Raw genomic sequence first — 18,475 nt, 5'->3', positions numbered from 1 at the left:
AAAGACTTGTACAATCTCCCACTGTACTTTATGCACGGATCGCTTGGCCAATAATTGTCAGTGAATTTGAGACTTGTATTAAACACTTTAGACATTTGTAGAAGGGAATTCATAGAATTTTCACTTATATACTAAAGGTTTTTTGTGCAGTTCTCATTGCAAAAATAAACATTTGTACTGAATATAAAGTTACCCCCTTTTGTGGTGGCTGCTCTTTCTGGGGAGAGGGCCCCGGGGATTGGCCGGGTGGGGTCCTGGTTGAGGGGAGTGGGCGACGGCGAGTTTCATTCATCCCATAGTATTTATGTGCAGAGCACCGCAACAAGCGCTAGGAATGGACAAACTAGAGAGACACTCCCTGCCCGACGATGGGCTCACGGTCTAAACGGGTTTGCTTCCTCCTCCGGGTTGGGGAAGGAAAGGGCTGGGGCAGGGGAGGGTGGGGGGGCTCCTCCTCCCCAAGTCACCCCGCACTCGCTCGGCAAGCACCCCTCAATAGGGTGGGTGCCCCTGGGAAATTCATCCCGGCTCTGCCACTTGTCAGCTGTGTGAGTGGGCGAGTCACTTCACTTCTCTGTGGGACAACCTGATTACCCCATATCTACCCCAGGGCTTAGAACAGTGCTCTGCACCTAATAAGTGCTTAACAAATGTCAACATTATCATTATTATTCATTCATTCAATAGTATTTATTGAGCAATTACTAGGTGCAGAGCACTGTACGAAGCGCTTGGAATGTACAATTCGGCAACAGATAGAGACCATGCCTGCCCAATGACGGGCTCACAGTCTAATCGGAGGAGATGGACGGACAAAAGGCGAGGGTTTGGAGGGCTTGGGAGAGGGGGGCGGGTGGCGGGAGTGGGGAGTCCCGGCCACGCTGTCCAACCCTGGCCGTTTCGGCCCCGCGTGACCTCCGTGACCCCGAGGCCGACGGTGGGAGCCGGGGCCGCTGGAAGCGGTCAGTCCTCCCGCCCCCCGGGGGCTCCGCCCCGCTCCAGTGGGAAGGCGATCGCCTATTGGCTGGCGGCGGCAGAGTCCCGCCCCCGCAGCCCGCGCATTGGCCCCTTCCCCCGGCCCCGCCTCAGTGACCTTTCCCCCAGTTCTCAGATGGGCGCCACCGCCTAATCGGAAGAGAGGGAGGGCGGAGGAGGGCGGAGCCTCGCGTCGGCGCCGTCCAATCAGTGGTCGGAGACGGGGAAACGGGGGAACGGAGGAGAAGGGGCGCGGGAAGTGAGAACTAGAGCCGGGCGGCGAGGGCCGGGGCCCCGCTGGCCCCTCTCGCCCCCTCGGCGCCCCCTAGGGGCCAGAGAAGCCGAGGGCAGGAGGGCACGGAGGCGGCGCCGAGATCCCACCGACAGGGGATAAGGTGAGGCGGCGGCTGGAGGAGATGGAGGGAGGGGGACGGTAGCCTCGGCCGCTGCAACTCTTCCCGGCCGGATCAACCCTGGCCACACCTGCGGCGCCCGGGGCCCCACCCCCAAGGCACCCCGGGGCCCCACCCCCTGCATCCTACCTCCTCTCCCCGTTCCCCAGAGGCTCACAGGTGGGGTGGAGGCTCAGTGCCGAACAGCATCCTTCCCTGCAGGAGCCGGAACGGGAACTCCCTGGGACCCAAGCCATCCTTCCTCGCCCTCCTCCCACACGCCGGCCCGGAGCCCCTGAGCCACCGGTCCCCCAGCCCGGGGCCCCCGCCATGCCCGACTTCATGGTCTCGGCGCTGCTGGCGCCATCTCGCCTGACACTGAAGCTTCTCCGAGTCCTCACGTGGACTCTGGTGTACTGGGCGGCCTGCCTGACCGCCACGGTCTACGGCCTCGTAGCCCTGGGCCACGTGCTGCGGCACCCCCAGCGGGGCTGCTGTGGGCGACCGCACCGGACGCCCCCGGCCTGCCTCTCCGACAGCTCCTGCGGGGAGCACCGCTACCTTTCCCTGAAGGTGAGCTGGGGGAGAGGGCGGCCTGGAGCCGGGCGGGATGGCTGTGTCGGTGGGCCGGGGGCGAGGGGAGAGGGAGACCGGGGGGCCCGACGGGGCGGGGGGGGTGGCGAGCCTCGACCGGCGGAAAGATGCCTAGCGTTAAGGAGCTCTAAGTGACCGGGCCAAGGGCACGGGGCAGTGCAGCAAGAGAGCCAGGAGAACGGTCCGGGAGGCCCGACTCCCAGCCCGCGTTCGGCCCACCTGGAGCGGTCGGGGCCCTAGGCCAGGCCTCGCCAACGGACCCCTGACGTCCAGGCCCAGGGTGGCCCTCTCCGCCGGCCCCCGTGCCTCCCCGGATCTGACGCTACGGGAATGAGGGTCTGAGTCTTGTCGCTGGCTGAAAGCGTCGTGGGTAGTGGATCGGCAGCCCTCGGTGGTGATGGGGAGGGGAAGGCAGCTTGAGGCTAAACTGACGTTCCATGGAGAGTCGGACCTTATCCTGACAGCGTCCTTCTCCCCAGAGCTCTGGACTGCGTCTGCACTATGTCTCGGCTGGCGAGGGCAATGGGCCGTTGATGCTCTTCCTTCACGGCTTCCCCGAGAATTGGTACGTGGCTGAGGTCTCTAGGGCCACACTCCTCACTTCCCCGGGTTGCCAGCTCCCTCTCCCTGCCCACCCGGATCCCAGGAACTGGAACCCCTCCACTCCCGGGGGCCAGTGGCTACCCATCTCTCCGGTCTCTCGGCGCCAAGGGGATCCTGCCCCGAACTCCAGATGTCTCTCCCGGGTTTCTCCCTTGGGGTTGGGGGTGAGGCCCCCCCCACCCACTCCCCTGGGAAATCACCCCCGAGCCGAGCCAGAATGGCTCTGGGTGGGGCCCCGGCCTGGAGTTGGCCCCTCCTGCTCCAGTCGGGCCAGTCCCATGGGGGTGGGGGTGCGGGCCAGGGAGTGACTCAGGCCCGGCTCGCCCTGCAGGTTCTCCTGGCGCCACCAGCTGCGGGAATTCCAAAGTCATTTCCATGTAGTGGCGCTGGATCTAAGGGGTTATGGGAGCTCGGATGCCCCTTCCAACCTAGACTGCTACACTCTAGAGGCCCTGACGATCGATATCAAGGACACCGTTGAGGCGCTAGGTACCATGGAGAGCGGGGTGGGGGCGATGGCCTGTATCCCTCTCCCCTCCGGATGCCAGCCCTCCCCCACTGGCCGGATGCTGGCTGGAGAGCGGATTGCGCTTAAGATGCCCTGGACTCGCCCTGGCCACCTGCACTTTGGGGTGATGATGGGAGAGGGAGTCACTGGCTGGATGTCTCCTCAGCCTAGGGTCCCTTAACCACCCCTACCACCCCCACCCCCACCCCACTGCAGGTTACTCTAAGTGCATCCTAGTAGCTCACGACTGGGGTGGAATCCTGGCATGGAATTTCTCCATCTATTACCCGGCGCTGCTGGACCGGCTGGTGGTGGTGAGCGCTGCCCCCATGTCTGTGTACCAAGGTACGGGTGGGGAAGGGAGGTGGGGGGGAAGGAATGGCCTGGTAGGGGAGGGGATCTGGCCAAGCTCCCCCACCCAATTTTTGAGCCTCAGGTGACCCATCCCATCCCCACTCCCCTCTGCCCCACCAGACTATGCCCTGCACCACTGGAGTCAGCTGTTTCACTCCAGCTACATGTTCCTGTTCCAGCTGCCCTGGCTTCCTGAGAAGCTGCTCTCCATCTCCGACTTCCAGGTCAGAGGGATGTGGAGCTGGGGGCAGGGTGGACCTCGAGCCCTTTTGTGAGGCAAGGAGGTGGAGAGGGGAAGGAGGGGTGGCCAGGTTGCTGGAAGAGGGGAAGACACCTCCTCAGAAGCGTGTCCCAGAGAGTGGTCTGGTTTAGGTTTGAGGAACGGGGCTGGAGGGAGACGGGGAGAAGGTGCAGAGTTCCTGGGTCATGGCCAGTCGGAGGCAGGCTAGAGACCGAAGTGTGACTATACAGATCCTGAAGACCACCGTGGCACACCCCAAGACAGGGATCCCAAACCTGACCCCCGAGGAGATGGAGGCTTTCATCTACGGCTTTTCCCAGCGCCGGGCCCTCATTGGCCCCCTCAACTACTACCGCAATCTCTTCAGGTAAACTCCAATTTGGGCCTCTGATAGCTTCCTCTCCCTGTTCCCCCACCTCCACCCCCAACTAAAGTTACCCTAGAGAAGTGGAGGGCAGGGGGAGGGGGGTTGGAGATGATTGGCAATCCAAGAGTAAAGATCTGTCCCCTAGTTGCAGGGAGGTGTTGGGAGCAAAGAGAATCTGCCCCCCCAGGCGTGGAAAGTGTAGATTCCCCTGTCTCCCTTTCCCCAAAGGCAATTCCCTCTGGAACCCCAGGAGCTGCTGACACCAACACTGCTGCTATGGGGAGACAAAGACCCCTATCTGGAGGCTGGGCTGGTCTCTAGCATCAGCAGCCGTTTCATCCCTGGCCGGCTGCAGGCACACGTACTGCCTGGTGAGGGACACTGGATCCCACAGTCTTGTCCTGAGCTGATGAACCAGTACATGTGGGCTTTTCTGCAGGAGCCCAAGGACTGAAGGCATTTGTTTGTTCCCTGGCCTCCCCTCACCCCTGCCTGCCCTTCTTCCTCCTCCTCTTCCTCCTCCTCTGCCTCCCTCCGGCTAAACGGTCCAAGGGCATGGGGAGAAGGGGTCCCAGCCCACCCTTCTCTTCCTGGGAAGGACCCCACCCCCTTGGGCAAGATGCCAAACGTTGGAACTCGGTTAGCTCATCTGCCCAGCTCAGCCAGAACCCGGTGCCCTTCTCTCCCACTGCATCTCTTAAGCCCCTCCACCGTACCTGGACCATTTCCCCTAGCCTGTGGAGAGATTCCCTCCCCACCCCGTTGTGAGAGGGCAAACTGAGGCACCAAGTTTGGCTGAAAGAAAGGAATCGAATCGGGGCTATTCTATGAAAAGCAAGACAGTATTAGGCCTTTGCCAAGACCCCAGATTGCCTGCCTCCTTAGCGCTCCCCCCCCCCACCTCCCTGTTCTAGCTCTAATGTTCCTTTCCTCCTCTCCCTCCCCCCTATCTCCCTGGGCTGATCCCTTCAGGGGCACCAGTAACTGGCCCCACCCACCCCCTGGCTGGCAGGACGCAGTCTGCCCACGTTGCGCTGTGGGCCTTGGCTTGGACCCTTTCCCCTCCCGGGATACCAACCCTCTACCCTACTGCCCTTCCCCAATCCTCCAGTCCATCCCCTGCTGGCGGCGCCCAGCCCAGTCCCCCAAAATGCAACAAACCAGCGAGGACTCTGCCACCTCCCACACCATGAGCACCTGATGATTTGGGCCGCCTCCCCTTGCAGAAGAAATAAAGCCCCTTCTCCTCTTGATGCGGTGGTTCTTGCCCCTTCTTTCTGGGATATCAATTCCGGGAAGCTCTCCCCCGGGACCTGGTTCAGCATGGGTCCCGTTCCCCCCCAGGAACAGCCAACTCCGCCCTTGCCCTGGCTCCATGCCCTGGCCTTCAGTCAGCCCTGGGAAACGTCTTCAAGAAGCCAGACGGAGGCTTTTCTTAGCTGCCCCCTGCCCTCCCTACGCGGGCACATTTTTCCACTGGGCCAGACCCCAGAATCATCACCCGGGCTATTTCGGCTCTTCCTCGTCTCCTGTGAGCCCAGCCAGCTCCCTGTGGGAGAACCCCGCCTGGATGATGGAGGCATCTTGGTTTTTGCCAATGATTCGGGAGCGACGGAGAACTGTGGGACCCCCTTGGACTCCGGGGCTGACTCTGTCCCAGATTCCTTCCCCACGTCACCTCAGCTGCACCTGAACTCTGGAAAACACTATTGAATTCTGCCTGGGCCCCACTCTGGCAATATTTGGGGTGTCCTGAACAACCCTGTTAGGGTATGGAGAAGCCCCATTCGGCCAGGGTGCATAGGCGCTCAACCAACTAGAACTTCCTAGGGAGGAAGTCAGCTGGGCGTGATGGGAAATGAGAGACAGAGAGAGGTCTGAAGCTAGAGGGATTGAGGAGATGGTCAGGAAAATGGCAAGAGGGAAAAGAGACAAGATTTAGATAGAGGAAAAGGAGGGTGAGGGAAAGACCTTGCAAGGGGCAACAGTTGGGCCAGGAGATGGGGCAGGGAACTGATAAGAGGTAAGAAGTTGAGGAAGTGTGTGGGAGGGGGTGGGAGGGTAGAGAGTGGAGGAATGGGAGGGGGTGGAGACTGAGTGATGAGGTTGGCCGTGTGGCCATTCATCTTGGAATGAGGGAGGTTTGGGGTGACAGCTAGTGGAGAGTGAGGTGAAGATAGGGGGTGAGGTGATTAAATGGAGCCTCGGACCTCCCCAAGCACCCTGTTCCTCTCCCTGCCACCTCATTCTCTCGAGGGCCCTCACCTTTGGGACACTGCCTCCGCCTTCCCCCCCCCCCCCACCTGCCCCAAGGGTTCTTCATCCCGGAGATGCGGCCACCTGGCCTGCTACCATCCCTGAGCAGGGGCTCCCAACTCCTCTGGAGAGCGGATCCCCTGCCCGCTCCATCTAAAACCCAGCAGGCTTCTCCTTTCCCACTTGTTTCCCCACCCGGCCTCCTCTTCCCACAAACCTCTCCTTGCTCCTCTCCACCCGCCCAGCTCCTAGCCCCCTCTCTCGGTCTCGGCCAGAGACGCTGCCTCCCCGCAACCCTATTCATTTAATCGTATTTATTGAGCGCTTACTGTGTTCAGAGCACTGTACGAAGCGTTTGGGAAAGTACAATACAGGGCCGTCCCTCCCTCCTGCCCGGGCCCCCAGCTTTGGATGAGGCAGACCCAGAGCCGGGAAGGCAGGAGGGGCTGGGCCTGATGATCCCCAAGGTCACCCCGGTCACCCCTCCCTCCCCCATCCAAAAGGAACGGAGCGTGCCCCCCAGCTCCACCGGACCCCGGCTCCTTGAACTCTGAGTCGGAGAACCCTAGCTGGGCTGCGCGAGGGCAGAGCGGGCTTTAGGTGCCAGCGATTTAGCTGGGTGGGGGGGGCGGGAGGCTAATTATTACTACTGTCATTAGTGGAAACTGTGATTACTCCGAGAGTTAATAACTCCATTCGCCTTTCCCGCCGCCTCCCTCCGGCTTCCGAACTCGCCCAAGATTGGCTCTCTCCCCTCAGGGGTGTCAGGGTTTGGGCTCGGAAGCCTGGAGGAAGGGCGAGGTGATTCGTCCCGGGACGGTGGGGCCTGGCCCACTGTTGAAAGAAAGTGCGAGGGACGGCGCACCTGGCTTCTCTTCCCCGGGTCTGCCGGGGAACTGGTGCGGATGGCGGTAGGAAGTGAGGACGTATCATTCATTAAATCGTATTTATTGAGCGCTTACTCTGTGCCGAGCGCTGTACTGAGCGCTTGGAATGGACAGTTCGGCAACAGATGGAGACGATCCCTGCCCAGTGACGGGCTCGGTTTGGGATGGGATCACGGGGAGTCATCTGGGAGGCAGGAATCCTGCCTCCCGTCTCGGCCGCTGCCCTGGACTTTCAGAGGCCGGGACCTAGAGGGAAAAGACCGCAGCTCCCTCCACTGCGGCCCACGGCCCCGCGGCCCCGCATGGGGAGTGGGGAAAGGAAAGGGGGGCTGGACCCGGTCCCGAGAGGCAGGGGCAGACCCGGGCCTGGTGGGAAAAGGGGGGAGGGGGCGTTCCTAGACCAGGAAGAGAGGGCAGGCGACCGTTTGGGCTACGGCCCTTTCCCAGAAGCTTCCCCTCGCACCCCTCCCCTGCCCACTCCGGAGCGTGTCTAACCCTTCGGGCTCGGAGCCTTGGGCTCCAGCCGGGCCGGGACTCCGGGAGACAATAGGAGCCTCAGATGGGGCTGGCGGCGCCCCCACCCCGTCCCCCTGGCCCCCTCCCCGAGCCTGGCTCCCGCCCCAACCCACAGCTGCCGGGCTCGGGGCGAAGCTCGCCCTGCTCTCCCTCCTCTCCCGTAAACCGGAGGCCCCCTGCCGCCCTGGCCTCGCTCTCCCCGCCCCTTCTCGGAGGAGACGGCTGGGCCACTGCGGGCCTCAGTTTCCTCCAATACGACGCGCCGAGGGTGGAGGTGGGGGGACCACCTTCCTTCTCTTCCCTCTTTCCCTCCCTCCCTCTTCCCAGAGTTAGGGGTGCGGCGCCTGGGAAAATGTCCTGGACTCGTTGCTGCTCGCCGTTCCCCAGCTCCTCCCCAGATGCAGCTCACTTTGATCTTTCCTAGGCTCCCGGGCAAGGGGGCCAGAGGGCCTGGCCGGGTTACTTATGCTCCTCAACCCCGCCCCGTCTAGCCCCCTCGCCCGCCCCGGTTCTCCCCCCACCCCCACCCCCTTTCCTTCTCTCTTCGCCCCAGCAGCTGCTGCTTGGCCCAGTCCCAGGATCTGAGCCGCCCGGGCGAAAAGCCGCGGTCCGGGGTCCCTGGGGGGCTGAGCTCATGGAGGAGAAATGCAGCGGCCAAAGAAAAGGGGGGCCCCCCGCCCCACCGTTGCGACCCCCCCACACACACACACGGCCCCTCCGTTCGTGCGGGGCATCTCCTTCTACCCCGCCCTCGGCCTCGAGCGAGGTTTTAGGGGAAGAGAAGGCAATGGGCCGGGGACGGGACTCGGAGGGCCCAGGCCTGACCCCCAGAGCCCCCGGGAGAGCCGGGGCCGTGGGAACCGCTAGCTGGAATGTCCCGCCGGCTCGGCTCGGGGAGCAAGAAGGGAGCCCGGCTGGGGACCCGGACAACTGGTTCTAAAAGCCGAGAAGTGGAGGGGGCCGAGGGGGCGGCGGGCACCTAGCATCTCCGCGCAACCCCGCAAGTCTGGCAGGATCCTCCGAGCTTTGCACCGGGGAGGGCTGGCCAGAGAGACCTTCCCCGTGCCCCTTCGGCCTCCCCTGCTGCCCCCCATCCCCCACCCCTGCAGCTTCTCTCCCTTTAAGCTTTTTCCCCCCTCGACTTTCCCCCTTCTCCATCTAACTCTCAGCCTCAGCCTCCCAGCTTCTCTCCCTCCCAGCCTCTCTCCTCTCGGCTTCTCTTCTGCTCGGTCTGGATTCCCAGTCCTTTTTCGGAAGGTCAATAACCAGTCAATCGATGGGATGTCTTGAGCGCCTACTGTGCTCCGAGCTGTGGACTAAGCCCTTGGGAGAGGACGATACAAGAGAGTTCCTAGACACGATCCCAACAGATGTTCCTCTAAGCCCCTTTTAATGTCAAGGCTCAATTTGCACTCTTCTCCTGCAGTTGGACCTAGATTGGCCTCTTATCCTTTATTCCCAGTTGACAACATCATCATCCTCCCCGTCTCTGACGCCTGCAAGCTTTAGCATTATCCTGACTCCTCCCTCTCTTTGAACTCCCCCCACCCTGGTCTGTCTCCAGATCCTGGCGATTCTTCCCCCAGGATCATTCTTCCCCCAGGATCCTACCCTTCCTCTCCATCCAAAAGGCTAGCATGCTGGTCCAGGCACTGGTCATATCCCGGCTGAACTACTGAACTACCGATTAGACCGTGAGCCCATCACTGGGCAGGGATTGTCTATCTGTTGCCGAATTGTACATTCCAAGCGCTTAGTACAGTGTTCTGAACATAGTAAGCGCTCAATAAATACTATTGAATGAAGGAATACTGCATCCGCCTCCTCGCTGATGTTCTTCAGCTTCTCTCCACTTCAGTCCGTATCTCGCTCAGCTGCCCAGATAATTTTGCTAAAACATCGTTTTGCGCACAACTCTCCGTTCCTCAAGCACCTCGATGGTTGCCCAGTCCTCTCTGCATCAAGAAGAAACTCCTGGTCATTGGTTTTGGGGCACTCGATCTTTTTATTTTTAATATGGTGTTTCAGGCACTGTACTAAGCGCTAGGGTAGATCCCCAGCACTAACAGTCTTTACTCCCATTTAACAGATGAAGGAACTGAGACAGAGAAGTTAGGAGACTAATCCATTCTCCTTCCCCCCGACACTCCAACTCACGCTCTTCATCCCTCTCACGCTAACCTCGTAGCTGTGCTTCATTCTCACCTCTCCCACCGCTGACCTCTCTCTCATGCCTGCGACTCCCTCCCTCCCCCTTATATCTCATAGACCACTGCTCTCCCCATCTTCGAAGTCCTCCTGAAATCACGTCTCCTCCAAAAGGCCTTCGCCAATTAATTGCTACTCTCCCCAGCTCACCACCCCCACCCCCCACCAACTCCCTCTTCAGCATTTCTTTACCATCTTGGGAAGCAGCATGGCCTAGTGGATAGAGCACGGGCCTGGGAGTCAGAAGGACTGGGTTCTAATCCCAGCTCTGCCGCTTGTCTGCTGCTTGACCTTGAACAAGTCCCTTCACTTCTCTGTGCCTCTGTTACCTCATCTGTAAAATGGGGATTAAAACTGTGAGTCCTATGTGGGACAGGGACTGTGTCCAACCTGATTATCTTGTATCTATTCCAGTACTTAGAACAGTGCTTGTCACACAGTAAGCGCTTAACAAATGCCATTATTATTATTATTATTGTTATTTATCGAAAGCACCCCGACCCCAAACACTTAATGTGCATATCTCACATACTTTGTCGTTTAAGCACTAACTCATGTTCAGACTCCCTTTCCTATCTTCCTCCAAAATCTGTAATTTACTTTAGTGTCTGCCTCCCTGACTACACTGTAAGCTCCTTGAGGGCAGGGATCATATCTACTACTACTACTAATAATGATGGTATTGATTAAGTACTTACTTGTGCCAAGCCCTGGAGTTGGTACAAGATAATCAGATTGGACAAGTTCCTGTCTCGAAATCTAAGAGGGAGGGAGAGCAGGTATATTATGTCCATTGTGCTGATGAGGAAATTGACGCCAAGAGAAGAGCTTGGGCCTGGGAATCACGTACCTGCTATGTGACCTTGGGCAAGTCACTTTTCTTCTCTGTGCCTCAGTTCCCTCATCTGCAAAATGGGGGTTCAAAACCTGTTCTACCTCCTACTTAGACTGTGAGCACCATGTGGGACCTGATTAGCTTGTATCTACCCCGGTCTTTACAGTGCCCCCCTGGTGCTTAGTACAGTGCCTGGCACATAGTAAGCGCTTAATAAATACCATAATTATTATCATTATTATTATTACAGTGCTTGGTGCATAGTAATCACTGAACAAATACCACAATTATTATTGTTGTTGGTATTATGATTTTTTTATTATTATTATTATTATGTGAAGTGTCTTGCCCCAGGCAGTTGGCAGAGCTGGGACTAGAACCTGGGTCTGCTGACTCCCAGTACCATGCACTTTCCATTAGACCATACTGCCTGTCATTCTCTTGTAGTAATAATAATAATGATGGCATTTGTTAATCACTTACTATGTGCCAAGCACTGTCCTAAGCACTGGGGGGTGGGTGGGGGGAATACAAGGTAATCAGGTTGTCCCACATGGGGTTCACTTGTACTCTCCCAAGTGCATAATTATGATGATTGTTGTTTATTTTGTTTTTATTTATCCCACATTCCCTTTCTCCAGCTCCCTTTGTCCTTCCAAAACTTTCCTAGTTTTTCATTAGCCATCTTGGAGAAGCAGCGTGGCTCAGTGGAAAGAGCACAGGCTTTGGAGTCAGGGCTCATGAGTTCGAATCCCAGCTCTGCCACTTGTCGGCTGTGTGACTCTGGGCAAGTCACTTAACTTCTCTGTGCCTCAGTTCCCTCATCTGTAAAATGGGGATTAAGACTGTGAGCCCCACGTGGGACAACCTGATTCCCCTATGTCTACCCCAGCGCTTAGAACAGTGCTCGGCACATAGTAAGCGCTTAACAAATACCAACATTATTATTATTATTATTCTCAGCCACCTATGCTCTAGTTATTTTCTGGGATTTACATGCCCACCTAAACTCACTCTATAGAAGAGTAAAAAACCAGTTTGGAAGATTATCATCTCTTGACCTGACCACACCCTCCAGCTATCACTCCATCACCCTTCTCCCTTTCTTGTCTAGACTCTTCCATGGCACCTTTGCCAACTTCCTCCTCAATTTTCTCCTCCCTATCGAGATTGCACTTAACCCAGAACTCCGATGCTCCGATGCTCTCCTATCGAATCGAATGCTTTCTTCTCTTTAGACACAGTTGATCTTTCTTCTCCTTTAGATACAGTTGACCATCCTCTCCCTGACCTCGACCTTACACATAGTTTTCATCCTTACACCCTTCGTTTTCATCCTACCTCCCTGACTGCTTCTTCTCAGACTCTTTCTCTGGCTCTTCTTTCTTTACCTGTGGGTGTTCTACAAGACTCGCCTCTGTGTCCCCTAGTCTTCTTGCTCTACCCTCCCTCCCTCAGGGAGCTCAACTGCTCACATAGTTTCAACTACCAGCTCTGTGCATTCTCTGTGCCTCATTCTCTGTGCCTCATATCAGAAGGGAGTACGGCACCCAGAGGGTGGGTGAAGTTGAACTCTGAATCTGAATATGGTAAAAATGCTAATGTGTGCACAGACCACAGGACTTAGGGTCTATTTGTTTCTTGGAGAAGCAGCATGACCTAGTGAAAAGAGCCCAGGCCTGGGAGCCAGAAGACATGGGTTAGAAATCCAGCTCTGCCACTTGACTGCTGTGTGTCCTTGGGCAAGTCATTTCACTTCTCTATGCCTCAGTTCCCTCATACGCAAAATGGGGATTCAATACCCATTCTGCCTCCTCCTTAGACCGTGAACCCCATACGGGACCCGATGATCTTGTATCTACTCCAGCACTTACTACAGTGCTTGGCACATAGTAAATGCTTAACAAAAAACACAGATATCATTATTATCCAGTCCCTTAGCACTCATGGATATGGCTCTTTCATTTTGCTCATTCTTTATTTCTAGGATTGCTTACTTTTGTCTTCATCATCTGTGACTGTCTTCTTGCTCTTTTACGTACTTTAGTCTGCATCGTATGACTACCAGTCTCCCCTCCTTAGATCGTAAGCTCCTTGAGAGCAAGGACTATGTCTGTTGGTTTTTTTTCCAAACACCTAGTACAGTGCTCTGCACAATGTAAGCCCTCAGTAAATGTTGATGATGATGCAGTTAACTCCCAGATCTAAATATCCAGCCCTGACCTCTCACCTGCTCTCTAATGTAGTATTTTCCACCTGCTTTCAGGACATCTCCATTCGGTTGCTCCACCAACAATACAAACTTAATGTGGATTGAACGCTTCATCTCTCTTCCTCTCCTACTCCCCCAAATTTCCAATGGCTCCGCATTGCTTCACATATAAAACAGTCACTCCTGACCCTTAGCTTCAGAGCTTCTCCACGAGCTGCAATCCCTTTAGCAGTGTGGTCTAGTGGAGAGAGCACAGGACTGGGAGTGAGCAGATGTGGGTTCTAATCCTGGCTCTACCAGTTGCCTGCTCTTTGACCTTGGGCAATTCACTTCACTTCTCTATGCCTCGACTTCTTTATGTGCAAAATAGGCGGTCAGTACAGTTTTCCCCCTTCGACTGTGAGGCCCATGTGGGACAGGGATGACGTCCAACCTGGTTCTGTTTTTATCTACCCCAGCTCTTAGTACAGTGCTTGGCACATAGTAAGCTCTTACTATTATTCCCTCTTATGTATCTGCTCTCTTCTATTGTTCTCCAGCTTGAGCACTTTGCTCTTCAACAAACTTTTCTCTTTCAACAAGCCTTGTTGAAGGCCCATCTCCTCCAAGAGGTCTTCCCAGATTAAGCCCCACTTTTCCTCATCTCCCACTCCCTTCTGCATCACCCTGACTTGCTCCCTTTGCTCTTGCCCTTCTCAGTCCCAAAGCACTTATGTACATATCTGTAATTTTATTTATCCCTTTGCTCTTCCCCCCTCCAGCCCCAAAGCACTTATGTACATATCTGTAATTTTATTTGTATTGATGACTGTCTCCCCCTACTCTAGACTGTGAGCTCATTGTGGGCAGGGAAAGCCGTTGTACTTTCCCAAGTGCTTAGTACAGTTCTCTGCACAGAGTAAGTGCTCGGTAAATACGATTGAATGAATGGATGAATGAATAAATGAATGAATGAGCAAACCCAAGTGTCCATCACTCATGATTCTTCTGCCTCTGATTGTTGTTCACACCTTTCCCCCTGCAGGGAACACCTACCTGCTCAGCTTCACCCAACCCTGTTCCATGTTTGTTCTGCCCTCCCTGATTTGCACTTGACCCAATTAAGTTCATCATTAGGGTCAGGTTTAGGGTAGATGTTATTTAATGATTTCTGGCAGTGATAGAACCAACCAAGATTAGCATCATTAACCTTTTGGGTGCCGAACTGGGCATAGCTGCTAACACCTCAGAAGGTAAGAGGTGGTAACATTAAACACAGAGAGTCAGGCGTATGAGAACCAGAAAGTAATCCCCTGAAATATAGTCAAGTCTTGGTTATCTAGATCAGGAGTGGTGGGTAACCTGATACAAGCTAGGTGTGGGCCCCTCCCAACTCAAACTACTGGTGTTTCACCATCTTTTGGCACAAAATTTTTGATTTAGTCTATGGGTTAATAAGAAAAAAAATTGTCCAGTGTAAATAGGTACACTAAAGTAATTTGAAATAAATCTCTGGAAGTCTGGCTTGGATCAAACCACAGCTAGATGGAGGGGAGTTTACTTTGTGTGTGTGTGTGTAAATAATGAAGACCAGCTCTAAATGTTTCTATAGAAAGTTCTTCTTGTTTCAAGATGATGTTATTGACAGTGAAACCTTATCTGTGTGTGTAGGAGTGGCTGCAAAGACCATTGCAAGATTGATGTTCTAGTCCACATTGTGTGCATGTGGATGTGCATGTGTGCTCTCTGCTGTGCTGACGTATTTGCTCCACACAAGATCTGTCTCTGTTTTTGAGACTGCCTCTTGGCATCCTGATCTTCGCAAAGCCTCCACTCAAGGACTCATTCTCCCTGTCCCGCCGTCGACCCCGGCCCACGTCTTACCACTGACCTAGAATGCCCTCCCTCCTTACATCCACCAAACTAACTCTCTTCCCCTCTTCAAAGCCCTACTGAGAGCTCACCTCCTCCAGAAGGCCCTCCCAGACTGAGCCCTCCCTTTCCCTCTGCTCCTCCTCCTCTCCCCATTGTCCCTACTCCCTCCTTCTGCTCTATCCCCTTCCCCTCCCCATAGCACTTGTGTATATTTGTATATATTATTTATTACTCTATTTTATAAATGATGTGTATTTATCTATGATTCTGTTTATCTATTTTGATGGTATTGATGGCTGACTACTTTTGTTTTGTTGTCTGTCTCCCCCTTTTAGACAGTGAGCCCATTGTTGGGCAGAGATTGTCTCTGTTGCTGAATTGTACACTCCAAGTGCTTAGTACAGTGCTCTGCACACAGTAAGTGCTCAATAAATATGATTGAATGAATGAATGAATGAATGAATGAATGAAAGGCCAGCACTACCTTTTCCCATTGTTGTCTGGCAGACTGGTCTGTCTGTTTCTCGTGGTCCCCCAGCATTCTACCTCTTCATCATAATCTTTGAGACTGTGCTTCACTTCTGCCCTCCCCACTTGCTTGCATCCCGTTTCAATTCACCAAACACACTGTAGTACGTTTGGGGAAACTGCTATTATTCATTCTCCTCCCATTTACTGCTCAGTGAAGCTTGGTTGCTGTAAGCATTGCCTTCATGCTGGTGCACTAACTGTGTCCCAGGACTTCACTGTTGATCATCTTGACCTAGATTTGATGTTGAGTTTGATCCGTTGGGGATTCTGGTAAAGCTTAAGAAGCTGGACGAGTCTTTCCTGATTGGTTGAGGTCTCAAACTTGAAGTCTCATTGTTGTCAAATACTGTCTGCCAATCCCTCAATAGCCTTGCTGACCTTTCTTATTCTGCTTCCCATTTCTTTGTCTCTCCTCACATCATTGGCTACTCTATTGCCTAGGTAGCAGAATTTGGTGACAGCCTGAAGTTCTGTGTTGTTGCCGTTGAAAACTTTTGGTTGTGTGTAGCTCTAGGGCCTTATCCAGCCTACCAGAACACTGCTGAAGAGTACAGCAGTGGAGGAGGTGGACAGAACAATACAAAGATCTGCGGAACATGAATGAATGAATCAGAGCACCATGAATCAGAGCAAAGATCAGAGCACCATGAATGAATGAATCAATCAATGGTATTTATTGAGCACTTACTATGTGCAGAGCACTGTACTAAGCACTTGGTAGAGTACAACAGAGTTAGCAGATCCCTTCCCTGCCCATAATGCTTACAGTCTCGAGGGTGAGACAAACATTAATATAAATAATTTCAACCAATCAATCAATAAATTGCATTTATTGAGGGCTTATTGTGTGCAGAGCACTTTACTAAGCACTTGGGAGAGTCCAATATAACAGAGCTGATAGACACGTTCCCTGCCCACAGGCACTGTACTAAGCACTGGGGTAGATTCAAACAAATCAGGTTAGACACAGTCCCTGTCCCACATGGGGCTCGCAGTCTTAATCCCCATTTTACATATTAGATAACTGAGGCACAGAGAAGTTAAATGACTTGCCCAAGTTCACACAGCAGATTTGTCTTCTAATTGTACTGCACTCTCCCAAGGGCACAGTACAGTGCTCTGCATACAATAAGCACCCGATAAATACATTGCAGATAAATACATTGCAGCTTAACCCTCTTTTCCCCCCATTTCCCTCTGCTCCTCCCCCCTCCCTTCCCATCCCCTCAGCACTGTAGTCGTCTGCTCAACTGTATATATTTTCATTACCCTATTTATTTTGTTAATGAAATGTACATCGCCTTGATTCTATTTAGTTGCCATTGTTTTTACGAGATGTTCTTCCCCTTGACTCTATTTATTGCCATTGTTTTTGTCTGTCTGTCTCCCCCGATTAGACCGTAAGCCCGTCAAAGGGCAGGGACTGTCTCTATCTGTTGCCGACTTGTTCATTCCAAGCGCTTAGTACAGTGCTCTGCACATAGTAAGCGCTCAATAAATACTATTGAATGAATGAATGAATGAATGAATGAATATGGATAAATAAATTACAGATATGGACAAGTAATGCTGTGGGGCTGAGGGAGGGGTGAATAAAGGGCAAAAATCCAAGTTGCAAGGGTGACACAGAAGGGAGAGGGAGTAGGGGAAATAAGGGTTTAGTCTGGGAAGGTCTCTTGGAGGAGTTGGGATTTTCGTAAGGCTTTGAAGGTGGGGAGAGTGATTTTAGACAGGATACTGAAGAATCGAGTCAGTCATGCACTCCCTGGATCACAGTGTGGCTTCAATGCAACATATGGACCAGGGGCAGTGAGCTTTGCATCATGACACATACAAAAAAGGTGCAAGGAGCAATCACAAGCCTCTGATACTGTTTTCTTAGACCTTACTAAAGCATTTGACCCCCGCCAACAGTTGAGGGCTCTGGCAATTAATTTGCCCTGAGAAGTTCACCGAGACGTTCACAAAGATCCTCAGGCTACTCTGTGACAGTAATGGTCAGTCAAATGAGAGTTAAAGGGGCTTTGTCTGACCCTTCTCTATCACCATCAGTGTAAAGTAGGGTTAAGTGGTAGGTCCAGACCTGATCAGCCATACTTAAGGATGTGCCAAGGGGCCTGATTCACAGAGTTTCTCTTTCAAACTAACCGGTTACAACAATCATTAAAGTATTTGGGGGACGTTCATTCATTTACTCATATTTACTGAGCGCTTACTGTGTGCAGAGCACTGTACACATTTGGGAAAGTACAATAGAACAATAAACAGTGACATTCTCTGCTCACAACAAGCCAAAGTCTGGGTGGAGGGTGGGGGAGGAGGAGAGAGAGACATAAATACAAATAAATAAAATTATAGATATGTACATAAGTGCTGGGAGGCTGGGAGGGGGGAAGAGCAAAGGGAGCAAGTCAGGGTGACACTGAAGGGAGTGGGGGATGAGGAAAAGTGGGGCTTAATCTGGGAAGGCCTCTTGGAGGAGATGTGCCTTCAATAAGGCTTTGAAGGAGGGGAGAGTCATTGTCAGATTAGAGGAAGGAGGGCATTCCAGGCCAGAGGCAGGACGGGGGTCAGGGGTCAGCGGCAAGACAGGCGAGATCGAGGTACAGAGAGAGGGTTAGCAATAGAGGAGCAAAGTGTGCGGGCTGGCTTGTAGAAGGAGAGAAGCAAGGTGAGGTAGGAGGGGGAAAGGTGATGGAGTGCTTTAAAGCCAGTGGTGAGGAGTTTTTGTCTGATATGGAGGTGGTTGGGCAACCAATGGAGTTTTTTGAGGACTGGGGTGACCTGTCCTGAATGTTTCTGTAGAAAAATGATGTGGGCAGCAGAGTGAAGTATGGGTCCAGGAACTGCTATATGCTAGTGCCTGTGGTCTCGAGGCGTGCACACACACACACACACACACACACACACACACGGAGAGGATTATGAATGGCTTCCCAGATTTGCCCCAGCAGACTGGACTGCCGGGAAGTCTGAAGAAAACCAAGGTTGTACTCCAACCCGCATCCTGGAATCTTCTGTTGCATTCAGCATAGCCCGGGCCATTATTAGAGCTGGGGAAAGGGCTCAATAATCATAAAAAGGGTGGAAAAGGGTTTTTGGAGGGAAGGTTAAAGGAGTTGAGGCTCTTCTGTTGAGGAGA

General features: G+C 53.9%; 1 protein-coding gene across 2 annotated transcripts; it reads left to right on the top strand.

The window, feature by feature from the left end:
• Positions 1 to 1,202: 1,202 nt before the first annotated feature.
• EPHX3 (epoxide hydrolase 3) lies at positions 1,203 to 5,287 on the top strand. 2 transcript variants are annotated; one of them, XM_029049778.2, is made up of 8 exons: positions 1,203 to 1,370; positions 1,590 to 1,940; positions 2,441 to 2,526; positions 2,896 to 3,053; positions 3,289 to 3,417; positions 3,547 to 3,650; positions 3,898 to 4,034; positions 4,263 to 5,287. In XM_029049778.2, the coding sequence occupies exons 2-8, from the start codon at positions 1,698 to 1,700 to the stop codon at positions 4,486 to 4,488; spliced, it is 1,083 nt and encodes a 360-aa protein (XP_028905611.1). In that variant the 5' UTR covers positions 1,203 to 1,370; positions 1,590 to 1,697; the 3' UTR covers positions 4,489 to 5,287. The 2 variants fall into 2 exon arrangements, with proteins under 2 accessions (XP_028905611.1, XP_028905612.1); XM_029049779.2 differs by having other exon boundaries at positions 1,538 to 1,940.
• Positions 5,288 to 18,475: the final 13,188 nt, after the last annotated feature.

The sequence above is a fragment of the Ornithorhynchus anatinus genome, chromosome X1, assembly GCF_004115215.2.
Source record: "Ornithorhynchus anatinus isolate Pmale09 chromosome X1, mOrnAna1.pri.v4, whole genome shotgun sequence".
NCBI classification, from domain to species: domain Eukaryota; kingdom Metazoa; phylum Chordata; class Mammalia; order Monotremata; family Ornithorhynchidae; genus Ornithorhynchus; species Ornithorhynchus anatinus.
The sequence above is the reverse complement of the archived record's forward strand: the minus strand, read 5'-3'. Positions and strand labels throughout refer to the sequence as shown.